This window comes from Hydra viridissima, unplaced genomic scaffold (assembly GCF_058129835.1).
Source record: "Hydra viridissima isolate aposymbiotic clone 2 unplaced genomic scaffold, HvirCarnegie_v1 scaffold_9, whole genome shotgun sequence".
Classification (NCBI taxonomy): domain Eukaryota; kingdom Metazoa; phylum Cnidaria; class Hydrozoa; order Anthoathecata; family Hydridae; genus Hydra; species Hydra viridissima.
This window is the reverse complement of record NW_028324308.1, coordinates 14,318,232-14,338,040: the sequence shown is the minus strand read 5'-3', so window position 1 is coordinate 14,338,040 and position 19,809 is coordinate 14,318,232. Positions and strand designations below refer to the sequence as shown.

The 19,809-nt window shown below is 28.0% G+C and overlaps 2 protein-coding genes across 4 annotated transcripts; both read left to right on the top strand.

Annotated features, from left to right (window-relative positions):
• The first annotated feature begins 156 nt into the window (after positions 1 to 156).
• On the top strand, positions 157 to 3,057 carry LOC145186052 (BLOC-1-related complex subunit 8 homolog). The gene is made up of 3 exons (XM_080062107.2): positions 157 to 1,790; positions 1,920 to 2,111; positions 2,377 to 3,057. The coding sequence occupies exons 1-3, from the start codon at positions 1,706 to 1,708 to the stop codon at positions 2,868 to 2,870; spliced, it is 771 nt and encodes a 256-aa protein (XP_079918233.2). The 5' UTR covers positions 157 to 1,705; the 3' UTR covers positions 2,871 to 3,057.
• Positions 3,058 to 3,143: 86 nt separating this feature from the next.
• LOC145186049 (DNA ligase 4-like) lies at positions 3,144 to 19,723 on the top strand. Of its 3 annotated transcripts, XM_090098529.1 has the most exons (19): positions 3,144 to 3,358; positions 3,500 to 3,577; positions 3,710 to 3,811; positions 5,074 to 5,138; positions 5,376 to 5,526; positions 8,964 to 9,056; positions 9,154 to 9,713; positions 9,863 to 9,963; positions 10,245 to 10,435; positions 10,698 to 10,817; positions 11,954 to 12,139; positions 13,979 to 14,128; positions 14,380 to 14,469; positions 14,935 to 15,023; positions 15,110 to 15,158; positions 15,385 to 15,626; positions 15,820 to 15,847; positions 18,950 to 19,032; positions 19,390 to 19,723. In XM_090098529.1, the coding sequence occupies exons 1-19, from the start codon at positions 3,194 to 3,196 to the stop codon at positions 19,526 to 19,528; spliced, it is 2,682 nt and encodes an 893-aa protein (XP_089954655.1). In that variant the 5' UTR covers positions 3,144 to 3,193; the 3' UTR covers positions 19,529 to 19,723. The 3 variants fall into 3 exon arrangements, with proteins under 3 accessions (XP_089954655.1, XP_089954656.1, XP_089954657.1); XM_090098530.1 differs by lacking the exons at positions 18,950 to 19,032; positions 19,390 to 19,723 and adding an exon at positions 17,319 to 18,698; XM_090098531.1 differs by lacking the exons at positions 3,144 to 3,358; positions 3,500 to 3,577; positions 3,710 to 3,811 and having other exon boundaries at positions 5,075 to 5,138; positions 5,357 to 5,526.
• The last annotated feature ends 86 nt before the right edge of the window (positions 19,724 to 19,809 follow it).

The window sequence follows — 19,809 nt, the reverse complement described above, 5'->3', positions numbered from 1 at the left end:
CTGGAATGTGAAGGAGTTAAACCAAAAAAGGCTTAATAATATTAAAATGTCAATATAATATCAATATAATTCTTTTAAGAATTGTGACCTAAATGAAGTACTAATTATTATCTTGCACACAATTGGTTATGCAAAGTTTATTATTATTATTACGAGCTAGAACTCCAACTTCAACATGTCAAATTCAATAAGTGGGTTGTGAAAGTTCACAGAACACTTCTTGGATCTACTCTTGAAGATAACCTTTAATGGATTCTCCTGGTTGATAACCAATTCTATTTTTCTGACTTGATGAGAGATTTTTGAGATTGTTTCTATAAAGTGATTAAAAGGACCTTGAATATGTGCTCCAAATCTGTAATGATTTGTACAGGTTAACTGAATTTAGTTCTCAATCATACAATAACCCTGTTGCAACACTAAATGGGTAAAACATTCTGGCAAGTTAAAAATTGCTGAAAAAAGTTAGGGCCAACACCAGACAAAAAGATATCTAAAAAGATTATGTTTAAATGATTGAAGTTGGCTTTTCAAATCTTAAAAACAATAGATTGTTTAAATTCTCATTAATTGTTAGCGTAGCTTTTTTGGTAGGGTGAAGCAATTATTTGAAGTAAAGTAAACAAGAAATCAGCAAAGTTTCTTTTCAAATTTTCTTTCATTGGTTACAGTTTAATAGAAAATGTAATCTTAAGTTTTAAAAGATTTTGCTAAGTTTTGTAACCTATTAACTCCTTTTTGAAACCAATTAAATCATTTTTTTTTTTAATCTCAAATATGCCACTACTTATGATTAATTAAAGAACTCTTAAAATGTTGTCACTTTATTTTATGTCTTGTTAAGTTGTTAAGTAATTTAAGTTATGTCTTTATCAGTTGAGCAATATCTAGCTCTGGTAGAAAAAAAGCAGGTACTTTTATATGATAAAAATGTGTATGAAACATAGCTTCACATTTATTGACATCATTAAGGACTAGCAGTCACATTGTATTATTTAAATGAACGTTTAAACCCACAATCAATGAAGGGGAACCATTACTGAAATGTAGTCTTACTGAACATCATCCAGCACATCAGCCATAAAAACAATAAATTTAAATGTTAAAAAAAAAAGTTGTTTAAACAAAGATGACCCATAGGCATTCAAAAAAGACACTGAGGATCATGTCAGGTTTTGATTTAAGTTATTTTTGTGCTCAAAAAATAGCTTAAATCCAAACCTATATCTAATAACAGAATACTATGCTAAGTTTGCGTGAAAGACTTAGCAGAGGTCATACTTGTTTGAATATCCCAAGAGTGATTTAACTCTAACCACCTTTTACTAAAATTAAACTTTGTTGATATTTGAAGTTTTTTAAACTTCAAATGTCAACAAAGAAATTGTTTTATATTTACTTTTATAAAATGCAATAGCTCCAATAATTAAAAAAAAAAAAAACAAATTTCAGTTTTAAAAAAATGTTATGGAAAAACCTGTAAGTTTAGCACGAGTTATCATGAATTCCAATAGTTTCATTTTGATAAACCTAAATGTCCAAAATATCAACTCTTTATCAATTAAAAATAATAATACTTAGTCTGACAATAATACTTAGTCTGATATTTATTCTGTTAAAACATTATTTTAATTTTGAATGTGTATAAATTCTATGATCCAATTCAAATGTCTTACTTTTTTAAATTAATAGTCATCTTATTAAAATGGCAGCATCCAACCTAACTGAAATTTATATGTTAAAAAAAAACTTCTTTGATGGACAAAATAATTCAGCAACAACTTTGCGAGGTTTTTAGATTTCATATTTATTAGTAATATTTATAATATTATTAATATGGATCTACTTTTTCATGAAAAGAGTTCATTTATAAATTTATATTGTATTAACTTGATGATAAAATAAATAAAATATTTTAGGTTTTCGCCACCTTGATCCTGAGACAGATTATAAAGTTAGAAGAATAACTGCTTTAGTGAATGAGTCAATTCATATTGCAGCTAATGAACCTTCGTTAGGTTTATATAGGATACAAGAGCATGTTCGGCGGACTTTACCACAGTTAGTTCAAAGGAAAAAAGAATTATGTGCACTCAATAGTCAAATTAAAGGTGATAATTTTTAAAATTTTCATTTTAGATTTAGAATCAAAGTCATCCTAGTTACTTCCCTATAAATAAGGCTTGCAAAAGGAAAAATTAAAAATTTAATGTTTTGTACTTTGGAAAATTACAATAGTCAGGGTAAGTAAGAAAAGTTAAATAATGAAGTAAGTTAAAGGGTAGGTTTTGTTACTAACAGTGGAAGTGTGTGTTGTTAAGCTAGCTGTAATAATTGAATAAAAATTCAACAGCTGCTAAATTGTTTATTTTTTAGATGCTTCATATGACCTTCAACTTTCATTGGATGTAATTGAGGGTATTTCTCAGATTAAACATTTCACACGCATAAAAGAAGCTCTTCAAAATGCAAATGAATATAAAATAAAGTTAAATGAATGTCGAGAACAAGAAAAAGCCAGACAGGAACAAGAATTAAGAAATGCACGTTTAGTTAACAAATCACTTTCTCAAAATGCATCAGCTGAAGGGTTTATATGCCCCATATGTTATTATGCACATGCAAATCAAGAAGAACTTTTTGCGCATTGGAAATCCAATCACAATTTAGACCATTATGAAAATGATGTCTTTGATGAGCTGGAAGTTCCAGTAGAGGAAGTTAACAACTATATTTTGAACCAAGACAATGATATGACTGTAATTGAGATAGGTCACTCAAATGTAAGTGAAGGCACTGATGTAGTTTATGAATTGTCTGATCTAAAAGATGAAAAGATATCAAAAGATGATCCTCTAGAGCCTTCATAAATTTTTTTGCGTTGAGATTTTTTTTGTTAAGTTATGAAAGCAAGATTAATATTTTTATATATTGATAAGTTACAATCTTAATTCATTTAACTGTGCAAATTAACTTTCTTAGGAGATTATTTATTGATGAATTTATTATGAGTTTGTTAATTTTTTGATAATTTAAGATTCTTATTAAATATTGTAGTATTTGGTCCTATTTTCTTTTATGTAAATAAATTATTTTAGATTTACTTTCTTGAAGCATAATTTTAGATTTTGTGTTGTTTTAATTTTAGTTTTTAGTTTCCTGTTAATTTATTTTTAATATTATGTATCAGTGAATGTCTATTCAAACAGTTGATTCACAAGTGCCTTTTAACAGTTTTGTCAAACTGTGTGAAAAGATTTCCCAAGTAGCTGGAAAAGAAAAAAAGAAAGAAATCTTCAAAAGATTTCTTTTTAGATGGAGAGAGAAGCACAAACAGTTGCATGGTGAAGCTAAAACTGTATGATGATTTTGGATTTGTTGATATTGACTGTAAATATCATCAAATGTTATATATTCTTGCATGGCTTGTTGTTTGGTTTTACTTACACCTAAATGGTTGCTCAATATATTTTTTGTATTTTCTTTATATTTTTTCCAGTCAGACTCATTGTTTCCCTTAATGAGATTTATGCTACCACAACTTGATAAAGATCGATTATCATATGGCTTAAAAGAAGTATTTGTTAAAAAAAAAGTTTCAATAAATATATTTGTTTATTTTTGTAACTTAATAAATCTCTTACAATCATTTTTTCTATGCAATGTTGAATGAAAGTTTACATGCAAACAATTTATTTCTTTTAAATAGGTTGTTTTGGCCAAATATTACATTGATGTTTTAAATATATCTAAAGAAAGTACCGATGCTCTAAGGCTTTTAAATTATAGAGCACCAAATTCAGGAAGACAGGTATTTTCAAGTGGTTTACAAATAATTCTAACTACTGTTGTAATTGTCATTGATCCCTGTATATTTTAGGGTGGGCCAAAAAATGAGATTTTTTTTTTTTTAAGTGTAAAAAAAATTGTAAATTTGAGAGGCTAAAAAGTAACAAAAAACAAACTTTTTTTATATTTTTTACTTGTGACTCTTTACAAAAAATCTTCTTTTAATTTATTTTAGAACATAATATTTTTAAAAATCTGTTTATAAATATTACTAATGAACTAAAATAATTTGTTTTTAAACATTTATTCTTGGATTATATAACGAAGTAATAAAGGATTAATAAAGGAAATAGGATTAAATAAGAATTATTAAAGGAAAAGTAAAAAAAAATGAAACATTTAACTTGTTAACATTTTTTTTCCCTTGAACTGTGACCAACCTTTATTTGCAAATTTTTAAAATGTTTAATTAAGTATGAAGGGTTTGCATAACCAGAAGATGGTTGTAGATTTAAGTAATATTTTAACTTTTTTTTTTGTGTTGTTCAAATATTGGTATAAAACTTATATTTCATTATTTCATAAAAGTTTTGAGTTTTTTTTTTTTTGTTATTTAATACTTGAGTAATACTTATTCAAGTTTTTTCCATTCTTAGCTACAACTTCTTCCCATCAACATTTCTCATCATGCAGCATATAAATTAAGTGTGAAAGTTTTTCACTATGAGTATTCAGTTTATAATTGAAATTGATACATGGCTGGGCTTACCCCTTTCTGTGTTTTGGGTTGTTGTAGCGGGTCCAATTTTTGTCTCCATCAAGATTAAATGCAAAAAACCCTTCGAATTTTGTCTTGGCATGATACACAATGATTTTAGGTTGGAAATAATGATGCTTTAACATGAATATAGTTACAACATGGTTTGATACTATTTGATGCTAGTTACACCATCTTTTACAAATTCCTCAAAACTTATTTTGCACCCCCATTTACATTTGAGAAGAGACTAATTCAAAAATATTAAAAATTATTAAAATGATGGTTTTTCCAAATTTTGAAAAATTCAGAGTACAATTTTTTTTAAAAAAAGAAAAAGCAGATTACTAATTAGGTGACTTTACACACTAACAGAAAAAACCTTTTTGCGTAAGCTATTTACTTACATCATAAATTTTTTGTTGATAGTATCAGGATTACTAATAATTTACAAATTATCACTTAATAACCTTTAACATCTTATCTACATAAATCCTACTTATGCAGTATATGCTTGTCTTTTTTAGGATGCTGGTGATTTTGCAAGTGTTGCATATGTAGTCTTAAAGAATCGATGTCCTGATAAAGGAAGGTTAAAGTTCATCAATTTTAGTTGATTTTCTCTTTTATGTTAATGTTCTCTTTTATTTTCAAAAACTAAAAAAAAAAAAGAATTAAATTTAAAACTTTAATTTTCAGTAAACTTTTATATAAAAATTTGAAACAAAATTATGTTAATGATTTCATGTTAATTTTTTTAAAACAGTTCCAGTTTTAATTAATATTATTTGGTATAAATATTGCTTTCAGTATGGATTCATATTTCTAGCTTCAGCATTGCAGATGTCAATCAGTGTTTAGATGACATTGCTAAAGCTAATTCTGAAAAGCGAAGAGATTTGATGAAGAAGGAAATTCAATATTTAATTAAGAATAGCAGTGCCTTAGAGCAGAAATGGATCATTAGAATTTTACTCAAGGTAAATGTAACTCATGGTTCAACGCAAATTAGTCAGAGTTTAACTGCAAGTTATAGAATCTTTAGTGTTGTTTAAATATTATAGTTTCAATATTGAAAAATTCTTTAAGACATTCTCGCTAAAGGTTGTGAATAATGAAGTTGAGCCTCTATATTTTTAACTACCAGAGGACAAAAATGAACTAGTTCAAATTACAGAAAGTTAAATTTTTGAAGTTTTCTTTTAATTTGGTAACTCAAGAAGTCCCTAAACAAAGCTGATATTTTTGACAGGGGTTCATACTTTTCTCAATATAATGAGAATTAGGAAATGCTTGAGATTACTTTGTTAAAAAAGAAGTGAGTAGAATGGGTCAAAATCTTTTTTTTTTATTTTACTGAAAAGAAAGAAGCAAAAAATTATTTTTTGGTTCTTTCTTTTCAGCAAAATAAAACATAAAAATTAATAATTAAAAAAAATTATAATAAAAACAAAAATAGGAAAAAATTTTTAACTTTTCCCTGATTCCATCACAAAATGACTAAACCTTAAAATTTTTTTGAAATGTCTCCAAGAAGAGTATCATTTACAAATTCTTTGTATCATTCAATTCATGATCTTTTATAATAAAAATTTCGGTTGCAAGATCAATATAACAGTGTTTACAAGACCATTTTTTATGACATTATCATCAACGTTTGCTAATATGTTAACAATTTTATTTACCAACTGGATTCTAGATGGTGAAAAAGTTCTCAACATATTAGCAAACGTTGTCAGATTTTTTTTTCCATTTAACTTTTATTGGTAATTTTTGTTGGTAGTATTGGTAATAACTTCATTAGTAACGTAAATATCACAATGACCATATGAAGAGAGAACTGTGGTCAACCACACCAGTAGGCAATTATTTCAACTTGATTAACTATTTTTTTAAGCATTATTTAAATTACTTTAAATATTAAATTTGTTACACAGTTTTTGAGTTTTATTGTGTTCAACCAATATATCAAATTAATATTTCCGCTTATACAGCCAACCATTCCTGAGACTTTCCATTTCCAAGTTAATAGACAAAGTCTTGATTTTTTTCTTGCAAAATTTGTCTGCTAGCTTTTGCTACAACTATTTTGTGACTTGATCAATCCAATGAAGCAGAATAAAATGAAGGTAGACCAGATGATGATGAGTTCAAATGTTCTCCAGATGATGATGACTTCAAATGTTCTCCAGATGATGATGACTTCAAATGTTCTCCAGAAATTTAATCAGTTGTTTATACAGTTAAATGATTCGGTAAGGCATGCTATTGGAAAAATCTGCCCACCTTTTGCAGTGTGGTAAAGTTAGTTAACAGTCGTTTTTTGAAATTATTTTTTTGTGTGTGGTAGTGTTTGTATAATAGAACATTTTGGCAGAAAAAAATAATTAAAAATATTATTTAGTTTCAAAATGTCAACCAAGCAAACTAAACAAAGATTTTTGATTGTGGACAAACACTTAAAAAATCCAACTTTATCGAATAGAAAGTTGGCGAAATCATTAAAAATATCAAGAAGAACTGTAGATACTGTTCTTAAACAGTATCTACAGTTCTTCTTGATATTTTTACAGAACAGTGTTACAGAACAGAAAACTATTCAGAGAAAACAAGGAAGTGGTTGAAAAAAACGCACAGCAAATCCTAGAGCTCTCGAACGGTTGGAGACTTCATTGGAAGAACATCCTGATTGGTCTGATAGAATCGAGCAAAAAAACTGAAGGTTTCCAATTTTTTTTGTACACAAATGGCGACAGAGACTTGGATATCAAAGTTTTAAAGTAGTTAAAATGCCAAATCGAAACAATAAACAAAATTCAACCGCAAAGAGTCAAGCTCGAAAGTTTTATGACAACTTGTTAACAAAACATAATGGATGCATGTTAAAATGGATTTTAAACAAATTCCTGGGCAAAACAAAAAGAGATGCATGTTAAAATGGATTTTAAACAAATTCCTGGGCAGTGCTACTATGCTTCTAAAATAAGAGGAAATGTGAGTGATAAATACAAGCATGTAATGACTGATAAATTTTCGAAAAAATTTGGCAGGCACTTTGCTCTTGCGGCAAAAAATTGTCAATTCATGTTTGTTTGGGCACAATGAAATCTTCGGAATGCGTGAAATGTTGTCTTTCTTGTATAAAACGACTAATTAAAGCTCATAGAAGTACTTCAGTATTGTTTTGGCCTGATTTAGCCACAATACTATACTCAAAAGATGCTCAAAAGTTTTACGATGATAATGGAGTGATGTTGGTTCCAAAAAAGATGAATCCTCCAAACTGCCCGAAATTACGTCCTATTGAAAAATATTGGGCCATCATAAAAAAGAAATTGAATTTAAGTGGAAAAACAGTAAAATCAGCTACAGATTTGAAGAAAAAATGGGATTACGTTGCTAAAACTTACAAAAATCACTCTGTCCAGAAACTTATGGGAGGTATCAAAAAGAAAGTCAGAATTTTCTGTAAAACTTAATTTTTTTTTGTTTTTTCTCTATTAATATGTAATCTTTACAGTCTTAATTTTTCAGAAATATATTGATTTAAATACATTTAAGCTTTCTTACATCCTTTTTGATCAAGAAAGGTGGGCAGATTTTCCCGATAGCATGCCTTAAGAGATCTGGGTTTGACTAAAGAAAGCTGAATTGCTTGGCTCTAGGCTAAAAGAAAAACATTTGTTAGCATCAGGAATTTCCTAATATAGAGCAGAAACTTTAGCAGCTCCCAAAAATATTCTTTTACCACCTCTTCACTCTCTTTAGACAGTTTGCAAAAGCAACGCCTAAAGATGTTGAATGAATGAGAAATCTGGAATGTTTGATAGATGCACCTTTTACACAACTATTTTGTTTTTTTCCTTACAACTTGAGTGATGTGAGTGAAGAGGAGGACCTGGACATCAAAGTGAAATAGAAATGTTACCAGGGATGTTGAAATGTCAACATGTTGAGTGATTACTGCTGCTCACTTCACCAAGAACTAAAAATCCATCACATTGAAGAAAAAGCTATATAAGAAACATCAAAAAAAAAGAGAGAAAGAAAATGCAAAATTAAGTTCATAATGTGCAAGAACTGTAGGTGATAAAAAAATAACTGATGCTAGATTTGATTTCAATAACCAAATATACAGAGGTGTCGATTTAATTTGGTTGAAATTTTTCACATTTTTTTTTGGACCTGTGTTATTAATTATGGGATTCCAAATGTAATTGTTATGTAATGTAAATGTACTGTTTGATTAGAAATCTTATAAACGAATTTAAATTAAAGTGTATTTTTGGATATTTGGTTGGTTTTTAAAATTTTTTAATTTCTACATTAACGTTAAAGGGCCTTGTCTTGTTTTATTATCATTTGTCTACACTGTGTTGTTGGATGTCCTTATCCTGTTGTTTATTTTGTAATTCAGGAAATGAAACTGGGAATGAATGAAAACACGATTCTTCCATTATTTCATCCAGATGCTCAGGAACTTTACAATATCTGTAACAGTTTATCCAAGGTTAGGTCAAACAAGTTTAAATTTGGATCAAAAGCTATGTTTTTTAAAATACTTGTTATAAAAAGGATCTTTGCATCTCATATTGCTTTATGCTTAGGTATGTTTGGATTTACATGATATCAACACAAAACTTAATGAAAAAGAGATAATTTTAATGTCACCTTTCCGACCGATGCTTGGAATGCGTTCTACTATTGAAAATATAGAAAAGTTAATGAACCATCAAGAATTTTTTATTGAAACAAAAATTGATGGTGAGCGTATTCAGCTCCATAAAAAGGATGATCAGTATGCTTACTTCAGCAGAAACGCAAATAACTTTTCTGGAATTTTTGGTTCATCAAAGCTTTGTGGAACTTTTACTCCGTATATAACTATGCTTTTTAAACCTGGCATACAGACTTGCATACTGGATGGAGAAATGGTTGCTTTCAACACAGAAACAAAACATTTTGTGTTAAAAGGATCTAATGTTGATGTAAAAGCTGAACTAAAAGATGGTTTACAACCATGTTTTATAGTGTTTGATGTTTTGATGGTTAATGGGGAAAATCTTGCCAACACTCCACTTAAAGATCGCTTATTGAAATTACCTACTATCTTTCAAGAAATGTTAGGAAGATTTGAAATTGTTCATAGAACAGTTGGTCAAAACAAGTTTGTTTATAGTTTAAAACTCCTTAATAAATATTTAATTTTTTAACTTTGTTATTACTAATATCATTCTTAATTATTATTATTATTATTATTATTATTATTATTATTATTATTATTATTATTATAACTATTATTGTAATTATTATTAGAGAAGATATTATAAATGCCATCAATAATGCAATTGATAAGCGTGAAGAAGGTATTGTTGTAAAAGATCCATTATCATTGTACAAACCAAGCAAGCGAAAAGGCAAGTAAAAACATAAAAATGCTATTCTTTTCATTCCTCACTCAATTATGTGTGTAATAATATTTGTCATATATACCTTTTTGAATGCTGGTGTATAAGTTGACCTATATTTTCTGAAAAGACTAGTTTAATGTTTTATAACTGGTGTATTTTCCACAGATTAATATTATCATCTTACATTCTTAATGAAAGTTTTTGACCCATTCTAAATAGCTAAAAGGTACAATATATACACCAATATATACAGTAAAAGAGTTAATTAACATTATTTTCTTATATAGATAGCGGTTGGTTCAAATTAAAGCCAGAGTATGTTGACAGCCTTAGTGATGACTTAGATCTTGTTATCATTGGAGGGCAGTATGGCTCAGGGCATAGAGGTGGAATGATTTCACATTTTTTACTTGGTGTTGCCATTACTACAAAAGAAGGGGCTAACATAATGCCAACTTGTTTTAAAACGTTTGGAAAGGTTGGAAGTTTTAGAGATACATTAATCAAGATTGCAGATAATTTTAATAATTTATTTTTATGTGTTTGGTTGGCTTTTATCCTAAAATCTAATAACATTAGTATTAGTATAAATAGTTCAAATTTAGTTGATAATAAGAAAATTAATATTCAATTTCATATATATATATATATATATATATATATATATATATATATATATATATATATATATATATATATATATATATATATATATATATTTCATTATTCAATTATCAAAGGTTGGTTCTGGTTATACTGACAAAGAATTAAGCTCATTATGTAGCAAACTGGACAGACATTGGCAAAAGTTTGATCCGAAAAATTTACCTGATATGATCCAATTTACTCCTGGGTGCAAGGTATTTTGTTTACAAAAAAAAAAATTTACCTAAAACTGAAGTGTCAAAAAAATTTATAAAATGTGTATATACATTACAAAAGGCATAGGTACAATTACACATATATATTAGGATTAATGATGCAGCAGCTCACATTGTGTATATATTTGTAATTATTCTTTTTAAAGTAAATACTCTTTTTTATTATTAAGTGCACACAGAAAATGGTAATCTAAAAAATTATGCCAATACAATTTTAATCCCATATCTTTCATGAGATGAGCTGCTATCTAGTTGTTGATTGCTGTAGTTCTAATTTTTTTAAAATTAGGTTAACACTTCACTTTTCTTATCCCTTATTGCAAGTCATAAATTTATAACTAGTAGATAAGAATTGAAACATACAGAGATCAAAACTGAATTACTGAATTACCAGATAATTGTGGCATAAGGGTTTACCGTCAATCTTAACTTAATTTAACAACAATCAAAGAAATATTTTTAGGTTTAACCCGACACCGCATACATTTTTTTCTTAATGGTTTAAAAAAAAAATTTCTTAGGAACTAAAGACATTTCTTAGGAACAAAAAAACAATTGATGTGTTTTAAACCGCGGGTTTATTAGTATATTTTACGGTATAACTAAACATATGCATATTAATTTAAATAAACACTATGAAATTAAGTCAAATTCTGTTTGTTTCTTTAAATATACAATATGCGGTGTCGGGTTAAGATTATTTAACAATGGTTACAAGATTGGAAAATGAATTAGGGGGGATGAACTACACCCTTAACCCCTCTGAATGTTATAGATTGTTAAAAAGAATTTCTACTCTAAATTATGAGTATAGTTTTCTGCAGTGCAATCATGAATGCAGTATTGAGTAAAACTATCATTTTTGTCTTTTTAAATCTTAATATTGTAGTCTTGTATTGGTTGACATGATCTCAAACTGTTGTTAACCTAGTTGGGGAACCATTATATGATTTTAACAGTCTTACCTTGCCAACCTCAAGTGATGTTTTGAAGATGCACTTTTTAAACTACAATACAAATAACTTAGATAAAAAGGAATAAAAAAAGCAAAAGTGTACATGAATATTTTCTATATTAAAAATTAAAAAATTGTTATTTTTCATTGAATTCTGAAGGAAAAACCAGATGTTTGGATTGAACCTCAAAACTCTGTTATTGTTCAAATTAAAGCTGCAGAAATAATTGCTTCAGACAAGTATGCATGTGGCTATACAGTAAGGTTTCCACGGTTAGAAAGCTTTCGCCATGATAAGAATTGGTATGAATGCATGACAACTGATGACATTGATGAATTAAGAGAGGTAAGTAAAATTTCATTTTTGTAAATTCATAAGGAGTGTTGTATTGAACCTCATATTTTATGATATTCATACAAAGATGTAAATAAACATACATATTGTATAAAACTTATGGATAATAGTGTACCTATATTAGGGGGGCTCGAAAAAAGCAAATTTTTTTTCAAAGTTTCTCCACCACCAATACTAAATAATAAGACTACAGAAGATTTGAAAGATTTAAAGAACCAATACCAATTGACTGGACTTTTATAAAGATCCCATGACACACACAAGCTGCGGAAAGAACAGTAAAATTGGCTACGGAGGCCTCAAAGAAAGTGTGTGGTCATAACAAATGAGATGGATTTATTTGCTCTACTCTAAAATCAAGAAAGGCCATGCCTGAATTTAGGTGCAAAAAACAGTACAAAGCCTAAAGGTCTTACAAAGTACCCAATTTTGTACTTTTAATTTTATATACTTATTTTTTAATTCTTATAATAGTATGCAAGTGTATAACAGTTCAAATTTATTTTTTTTAAATTTGAGTTAAATAATGAAAAAAACAGTGGATTTGTCAATTTTGTTCTAATTTCAGACTCTTTGCCAGAACAGAACAAATCATCCATGCGGCATCAAATTTTGCCCATTAACTAACCATACATAAATGCAACTTTTGCACAATACTACAAAGTGCTGTGAAGCTTAAAAAATATTTTAAAAAATATGAAAATAGGGCAAATTTTCTAAATTTTTGAAATTTCAAGTCCCTTGCCAGAACAGAAGACATTGTCTTATGGTGTTGAAATTTTGAACAGAAGTTACTAATGTATAGAGGCAACTTTTTTACTCTACCCCAAAAGTATCATAAAAATTTGTCCCTAATAGATGTTTTGTTATCTGCTATATAGTAAATTTGACTGATAATATACTTTTACATTTTATTTATTTTTAAGCAGAGAATCAATAAAAAGGCTATGTAATCTGACCTTTTAATAAAGTTAAAAATAAAAATAGTAAAAGCTAATCCATTAAAAAAAAAAAAAGTTGACAAAAAAAACTCATGACTTATATTTGTATGAGTAGTAAAATTGAAGTAAAAATCAATTAAACAACCCCAAATAATTAATGCATAAGATGAATATGGTGTTAGCAATTTGTATGTTTAAAAACTATCACAATGTAAATATGTTTACTACTCCTATTTCACTTCAGCTGGATTAGAAAAGAAGAAGATGCACGAACATTTTCTAAACTAAAAATACTTGAAAATCTTTTACAATAAAAAAAAATCAATTAAATTAATTTTGCTGTGACAGAAGAAAATAAAACATGTAGAATTAATATTTTAACTTTCAGGTCAAATAAAATATTTTTGACTTGAACTTAAATAAGAATATCCATAAAAAAAAAAAAGTTTTTTTTTTCTTTATAATCAAGTTAAGTTTAAAGAGGCAGCAAACTGAATACCAAACTAAATGTGAACTTAAATGCAAGTAAATTTAAGTCATACATAGCCAATATATATTATAACAACTATATTATAGTGGCAGTTAACCTGTTCGATAGACTGAACAATTCATTTCATATAACAATGTTACATTGAATGAATTGTTCTATCAAAAATCACTGATTTTATAAATCATAATCACTTATCTAAATAATGAAATATAATATAAATTTATTGTAAAAAATTTTCAATATGTAGCATTCATTTTTTGAATATTTTATGATATATTTTTCTCTTGTTAAAGAAACCTTGTGTAGTAAATATTTCATAAAACAGAAAATTAAAAAATTGGATTTTTGTCAAGTACTTTGATATTTATTATCATTTTTTCAATCTCAGTTTAAATTTAGGTGGCCAACGGAAAGTTAACATCTAAACATGCTGAACATGCAACATCTGATCACCCTAATAAAAAAAAGCGAAGGCTTGAAGACAGAGCTAGCACTTTATTAGCAATTGGACCGCAATTTAAAGCTGCTAATGTGGCCCATATCAAAGAGGTATTAAATCCATTAGATGATAAACTTAAATTTTGTTTAAGTTTGAGGCTTAATTTTAACTAAAAAGATTTTATTGGTTGTCTCCATTCAAAGACAATTGCTATCAACTAATGAGCATTTTAGGCATGGTAACAATACTTTAAAAAGAGACTTTCATATTGATATATATCCAAAAATATTTATTTATTTTAAAGACCTATTAATGGCTACCATTTTTTTCACCAGAGAGTTTAATGGGTTGCTTTTTTTAGTCTTGTAATGCATTTAAAGGGAAGGAATTTTGTGTAATCAACGGTCCAATAAACTTCTCAAAACAGCTACTTGAAGAGAAAATTTCTGAGGTAATTTTGCTTGCTATGTTTTGCATGATTGTTAATTTGAAACTTTTTGCATTTCGTATTCAAACTTTTATTTCTTCTACTGTAGTTTAATCTTTTTTTGTTCAGAAATCTTTTTATCAAATAAAATTAATGTACTTAACACGTTATTGTACTTAATAAACGATTACTGCGTCAGATAAAAAGAAGTTTGAGTGGAATGTTTTATGTAGAGTTCTTGGCTTTCCCTAAATTGACTGATGTAAATGTGCAATAAAAATGATCACTAAAAAAAAAAACAGCTAACTGACTGTTTAAAAATAGACAGTTATTTATGAAACTTTACATTTTTTTGGCACTTATTTTATAAGCAATCTGCTGAAATTCGTTTTGTATCACTTAAAATCATTTTGTAAGCTCGTTCATCAAAAATTAAGTTTGGCTTTTAAATTTGCCATTAATTAACTATCTTTTTTTTTTTGTTTTTAGATGAATGGAGTTTTTGTGCAGAATCCTGGAGAGGGTACCTATTGTGTAGTAGCAGAAAAAGTTAATTTTCGAGTCAATTGCATAATAAGGTAGTTGTAAATTATGTCTGTGTTCTATCTGTAATTAAATGTATATCAAATCATGGCAATAATTTTATTCACTTTATTTTTTTCAGCTCTGAAAAAATTGATGTAGTAAAAGCATCTTGGCTACTTGATTGTTTTGTGAGATCTTCTTTTTATTATCTGATTTTAGCTCAATTCATAAACATGATTTCTGCTATCAATCGTCGGTTTTAGAAGAAACTCTCCTTTGAGAGCTTTTAGAAGAAACTCTCCTTTGAGAGCTTTTAGAAGAAACTCTTTTTTGAGAGCTTTCAAAGAAGAGTTTCTTCTAAAAATTTTGAATTTGACACTAAAAAAGGAAGTTGAAAATAAATTTCTTTCGTAGGAAAAAAAGTCACTGGTTTCTTTTCGTCCTAAAGATATGCTTTATTCCACTTACAAAACGAAGGCCCTCTTTCAATTAGATTTTGATAAATTCGGTGACCATTATTCGGAAGATACAAACACATCAAATCTTTCAGATATTTTTCGTCAAATCAAAGAAACTGATGAACTAAGTAATGACGCTATTATACAACTGGAAGAGCGTTACATAACGAACTCTGTTGGTTTATTTAGAAGGCACAAGTATGAACAATCATTTTATTTATCTAATCAGCAGAAGAAAAAAAATGTTATGGAATGTCTTGTTCATACTGTGAATTAACTAACATCATTTAGACCTTTAACCTTTTTTTATCTTTACCATTGTAAGGTCTTAATTGAAATAAATTTTATTCACGAATTAAAACTTGGACAATTAAAGATTGTTTTTTTATAGGTTGTTTTTAGCGACAAAGTTGCAATCTGTAAGTTTCTTTTTCTTCTCATATATATTCACTATATAAATGCCCTGTAAGTGCATAAGGGGGTGCGAAGGCTACTTTAAAATGGAACATTCCCACTCAACTATGAGCGTGGTGATGCATGTGTGTCGTAAGGCCAATACAACGTCAATGTTAAATTAATATTCAGAGCTTATTTAGATTTTCAATTAATCTCTAATTCGTTTTTTTTTAATCTTAATAGCGGTTCTATATTTGTCATCTCCATCAAAAGAAACAATAGATAAAGAAGATATAGTACTTAAGTCGCAACGTGAATGTGATATAAATTTAAAATTACTGGGAGAATAAAAATTGACAACCAGCAATATGTTTTCCGACTTAATGTCTACGAATAAAAAAAAGCTAGTTTAACTAACAGATAACATTTTTTCCATACTTTGAGTTTGGTGCTAAAAGTGATTGAAGAGTTTCAAGAGGAATAGTGTCCATTAAACAAATGATTTTACGACAATCATTTTACAGCAGTTGATTGTCATTCAATCAAAGAAATTTTAAAACTAAATAAATCTTAAGAATGTTAAATTTCTTAACTTTTAGACAACTAAATAATATCTAAATATAAATAATATAAAATTATACATATATGTAAAATATTTATATAATATATAAAATTCAAGAAAAGCAAAATTCATAATTTTTTTAAAATTACACCTACTTGTCAAAACAATACAGAAGCCGTCTGCTTGCCAAATAATACAGCTACCATCTGCATGTCAAATAATACTAAACGATATAAGTATGACAAAATGAAAAGCAAATAATTTCACATATATATGCAAGTGACACAAGGTACTGGGAAAGAAACATTTCTTCAAAGAAAATCGAAGAAGCTGAATAAAATAAAATTACAATTGTTTTATCCATCTAAATTTAAAAGTAATGCAATTTTGTTACCTTTGTTATTTTTTATTTAAAGCTGTTTATTGCATTTTTTTGCCTATCTGTAAATATTGTATTGGATACCAAAGGTTGCAAAAGAGAACATTACACATTTACTGAAAGAACCACAAAAAGATAATAAAGTCCCAAAAAAATTTATCAGTTTCAAAGATAAACAATCATAAAATCAAAGAGGTTATAAATTACTGACGTCATGCCAACAGAGGGGGTTTTTTTGTGACTATTCTTAGTGTTACGTTATTATGCAATTACCTTTAACATAAAAAAATAAATTAATATATATTGTATTGTTTTAATGTATTATCAATATATTTAATATATGTGATGTATTATCAATATATATATATATATATATATATATATATATATATATATATATATATATATATATATATATATATATATATATATATATATGTATATATATGTATATATGTATATATATATATATACAGTATTGGACAAAACATTTGCAACCAAATAATGCTAATTTAGTTTCTTTATATAAAAGTGCTGCATTTTTTCAATTTAGAGAAATAACTATGTAACTGTTTAGAGACAAAGTTCTTCAAGTTTTATTCATCACAAAGTTCATTATTTGTACACGAAAATTAATAAATTAATCAAAAGTATTAAAAAAAGTTGATTTCCTTCTGGACAAAACAAGTGCAACTCGACAAAATGTTGACCAAGCTGTATTTCGCTATCAATATTTCGTGGCGAATCCTTTGTTGTCGATCACAGCCTTGCATCTTCCAGGCATAGATTCGATCAGGTGATCAATGAAACTTTGTGGAATCGCTGCCCAGGCCTTTTGGATTTGTTCAAACAGTTGATCCTTATTACGAACACCTTCACGATTAATTCTGTGGTTGACGATCTCCCACAGGTTCTCAATAGGGTTGAGATCCGGAGATTGAGGCGGCCAATCCATCACCAATAGGTGAAACATTATTCAATGGAATAAAAACTGTGCTTGATGAATATAAGCTATGGCCTGCAATTAAGTTAATAATTTCTGATACAACCTCTGCAAATACAGGAAAATCTGTTGGGGCAGTCACACTACTACAGAAGCATTTTGTTAAGCTTGGATTAGACAAACCTCTTTATATTGGATGCCAGCATCATGTTCTTGATACATTACTAAAACATGTAATGAATGATTATTTTAAAGCAGCATCCTCGCCTAATCTCAATTATTGGTTCATTAGCAGAATAACAGAAGAGTACCAGCAACTGAAAGCATCTTTTGACAATTCTGGAGATGCTCTGAAGGAAGAAGAAATTGTTTGGAAAGATGATATGGCTTTCCTTCATCACTTGATCACTTGTTACAGACAGTTTAAGAAAACAGGATGCTTCCCTAAAGTAAATTTCAGAACTTTGCCAAAAATAACCAATGCAAGATGGAATAGCCGAGCAATCTATGCTTTGCTAGCTTATATTTTACTTCCAGAATTTTGACAGTCAGCCGAAGGTCAGTCATCATGTGACCTTATTAGTGGCACGTGGAGTGACATCTGGTTTTCTGGTCAGGTTTCTGGTCAAAGATCACTCAAAGGCAATAAAGACTTTAAGGACTTTTTGGTCGGTTGAGCCGACTCCAATCCCAACTCAAAGGTCAAACATTTGTGCTGAACGTGCAATTAAAGTTCTGCAGGATTTACTTCCATTGTGCAAAAGCATTGAAAAAATTAACATTAAATTTCTTTTGACAAAAGAACACTAAAACCTATATGTTTGCATTTCTGATTAAAAAAAACCATTTTGTACAATGTATAATTCTATATATTTTAAAAAATTTGAATAAGGGGGGTGACATTTTTTTTAATGTTGACACTTGCCATTGGATTTTTCTTGATCTTTGCATTAAAACTCCACAAAAAATAACACGGGGATAGGGTCTTTAAAAATTGTCATATCCCTAATATATATATATATATATATATATATATATATATATATATATATATATATATATATATATATATATATATATATATATATATGTATGTATGTATGTATATATATATATATATATATATATATATATATATATATATATATATATATATATATATATATATATATATATATATAATAATAATTTATTAATGTGGACTGCATATTCTAAAGTTTTCGTTATTTTCTATTTTCAAGTTTGCCAGTCTAGAATTCCGCTTTTATGGTGGAACTTTGTGCGACCATTTAGACGATTCTTCCCATGTATTGGTTGACGAGAGGTATATTTAACATAACAAAGAACTTATTTGAGTCAATATTCTCTTCTAGTTATAATATATAGTCTTTATATATTTTTTTTCGCTTTTATAACTTTACATCGATTTCAGACCTCATCACTTTTTTACCTTAGTGTTTTTGTTGTTGTTGTTGTTTTTTTGTTTTTTCTCATCAAGTTGCAGTGACTTTTATAAGCTTTTGGTTTCGCACGGATCCTATATGTTATGTTAAGGCTTTTTTTTTTTTTTCATTTAAATAAAATTAAATATAGAACAAATGCTGTGGTAAATCTTTTTAAGCAAAAGGAAGTTAAAAGTCGTTCTTTTTTTAATTGCTATTGGAATTGAATCTTTTTTTAGCGATCCCGAGAAGATAACTAATGTGCGTCAGCAAATACAAAATCTACAGAGAAAGCCATATATTATTACAGCCAGTTGGGTCAGAGACTGCATCGATTCGAAACGTATACTTGCAGAAGGACCATATGAACCAGAATAGAATGTTCAGTTTTCTTACAACTTGCCTTTGCTGGTCAGCCTGTTAAATTATAATGATATCATACATCGAGATTTACTGTGTGTTTGTGGCTGGCGGACCTTTCAAAAGGGCCACCATGCCCTTTTAAGTACATGAATAACGGTTTATAATCAAAGACGAAAGTTATTTTTTAAAATGATCAATTAAAATTTATCATTGCGTTGTACTTCAATTCGTGCCGATGAGAGGCATGACGTTGACTAGATGTTAATAGTTCTTTGCATTACCGTAAAAGTGTCTTA

What these genes read in the sequence shown, in the direction of transcription:
- LOC145186052 (XM_080062107.2), top strand. Translation starts at nt 1,706, where the DNA reads ATGGCAGCATCCAACCTAACTGAAATTTATATGTTAAAAAAAAACTTC. An exon ending in TTCAGCAACAACTTTGCGAG is followed by an intron (nt 1,791 to 1,919) that starts GTTTTTAGATTT and finishes AAAATATTTTAG; the next exon opens with GTTTTCGCCACCTTGATCCT. An exon ending in ACTCAATAGTCAAATTAAAG is followed by an intron (nt 2,112 to 2,376) that starts GTGATAATTTTT and finishes TTTATTTTTTAG; the next exon opens with ATGCTTCATATGACCTTCAA.
- LOC145186049 (XM_090098529.1), top strand. Translation starts at nt 3,194, where the DNA reads ATGTCTATTCAAACAGTTGATTCACAAGTGCCTTTTAACAGTTTTGTC. An exon ending in TATCATATGGCTTAAAAGAA is followed by an intron (nt 3,578 to 3,709) that starts GTATTTGTTAAA and finishes TCTTTTAAATAG; the next exon opens with GTTGTTTTGGCCAAATATTA. An exon ending in CACCAAATTCAGGAAGACAG is followed by an intron (nt 3,812 to 5,073) that starts GTATTTTCAAGT and finishes TGTCTTTTTTAG; the next exon opens with GATGCTGGTGATTTTGCAAG.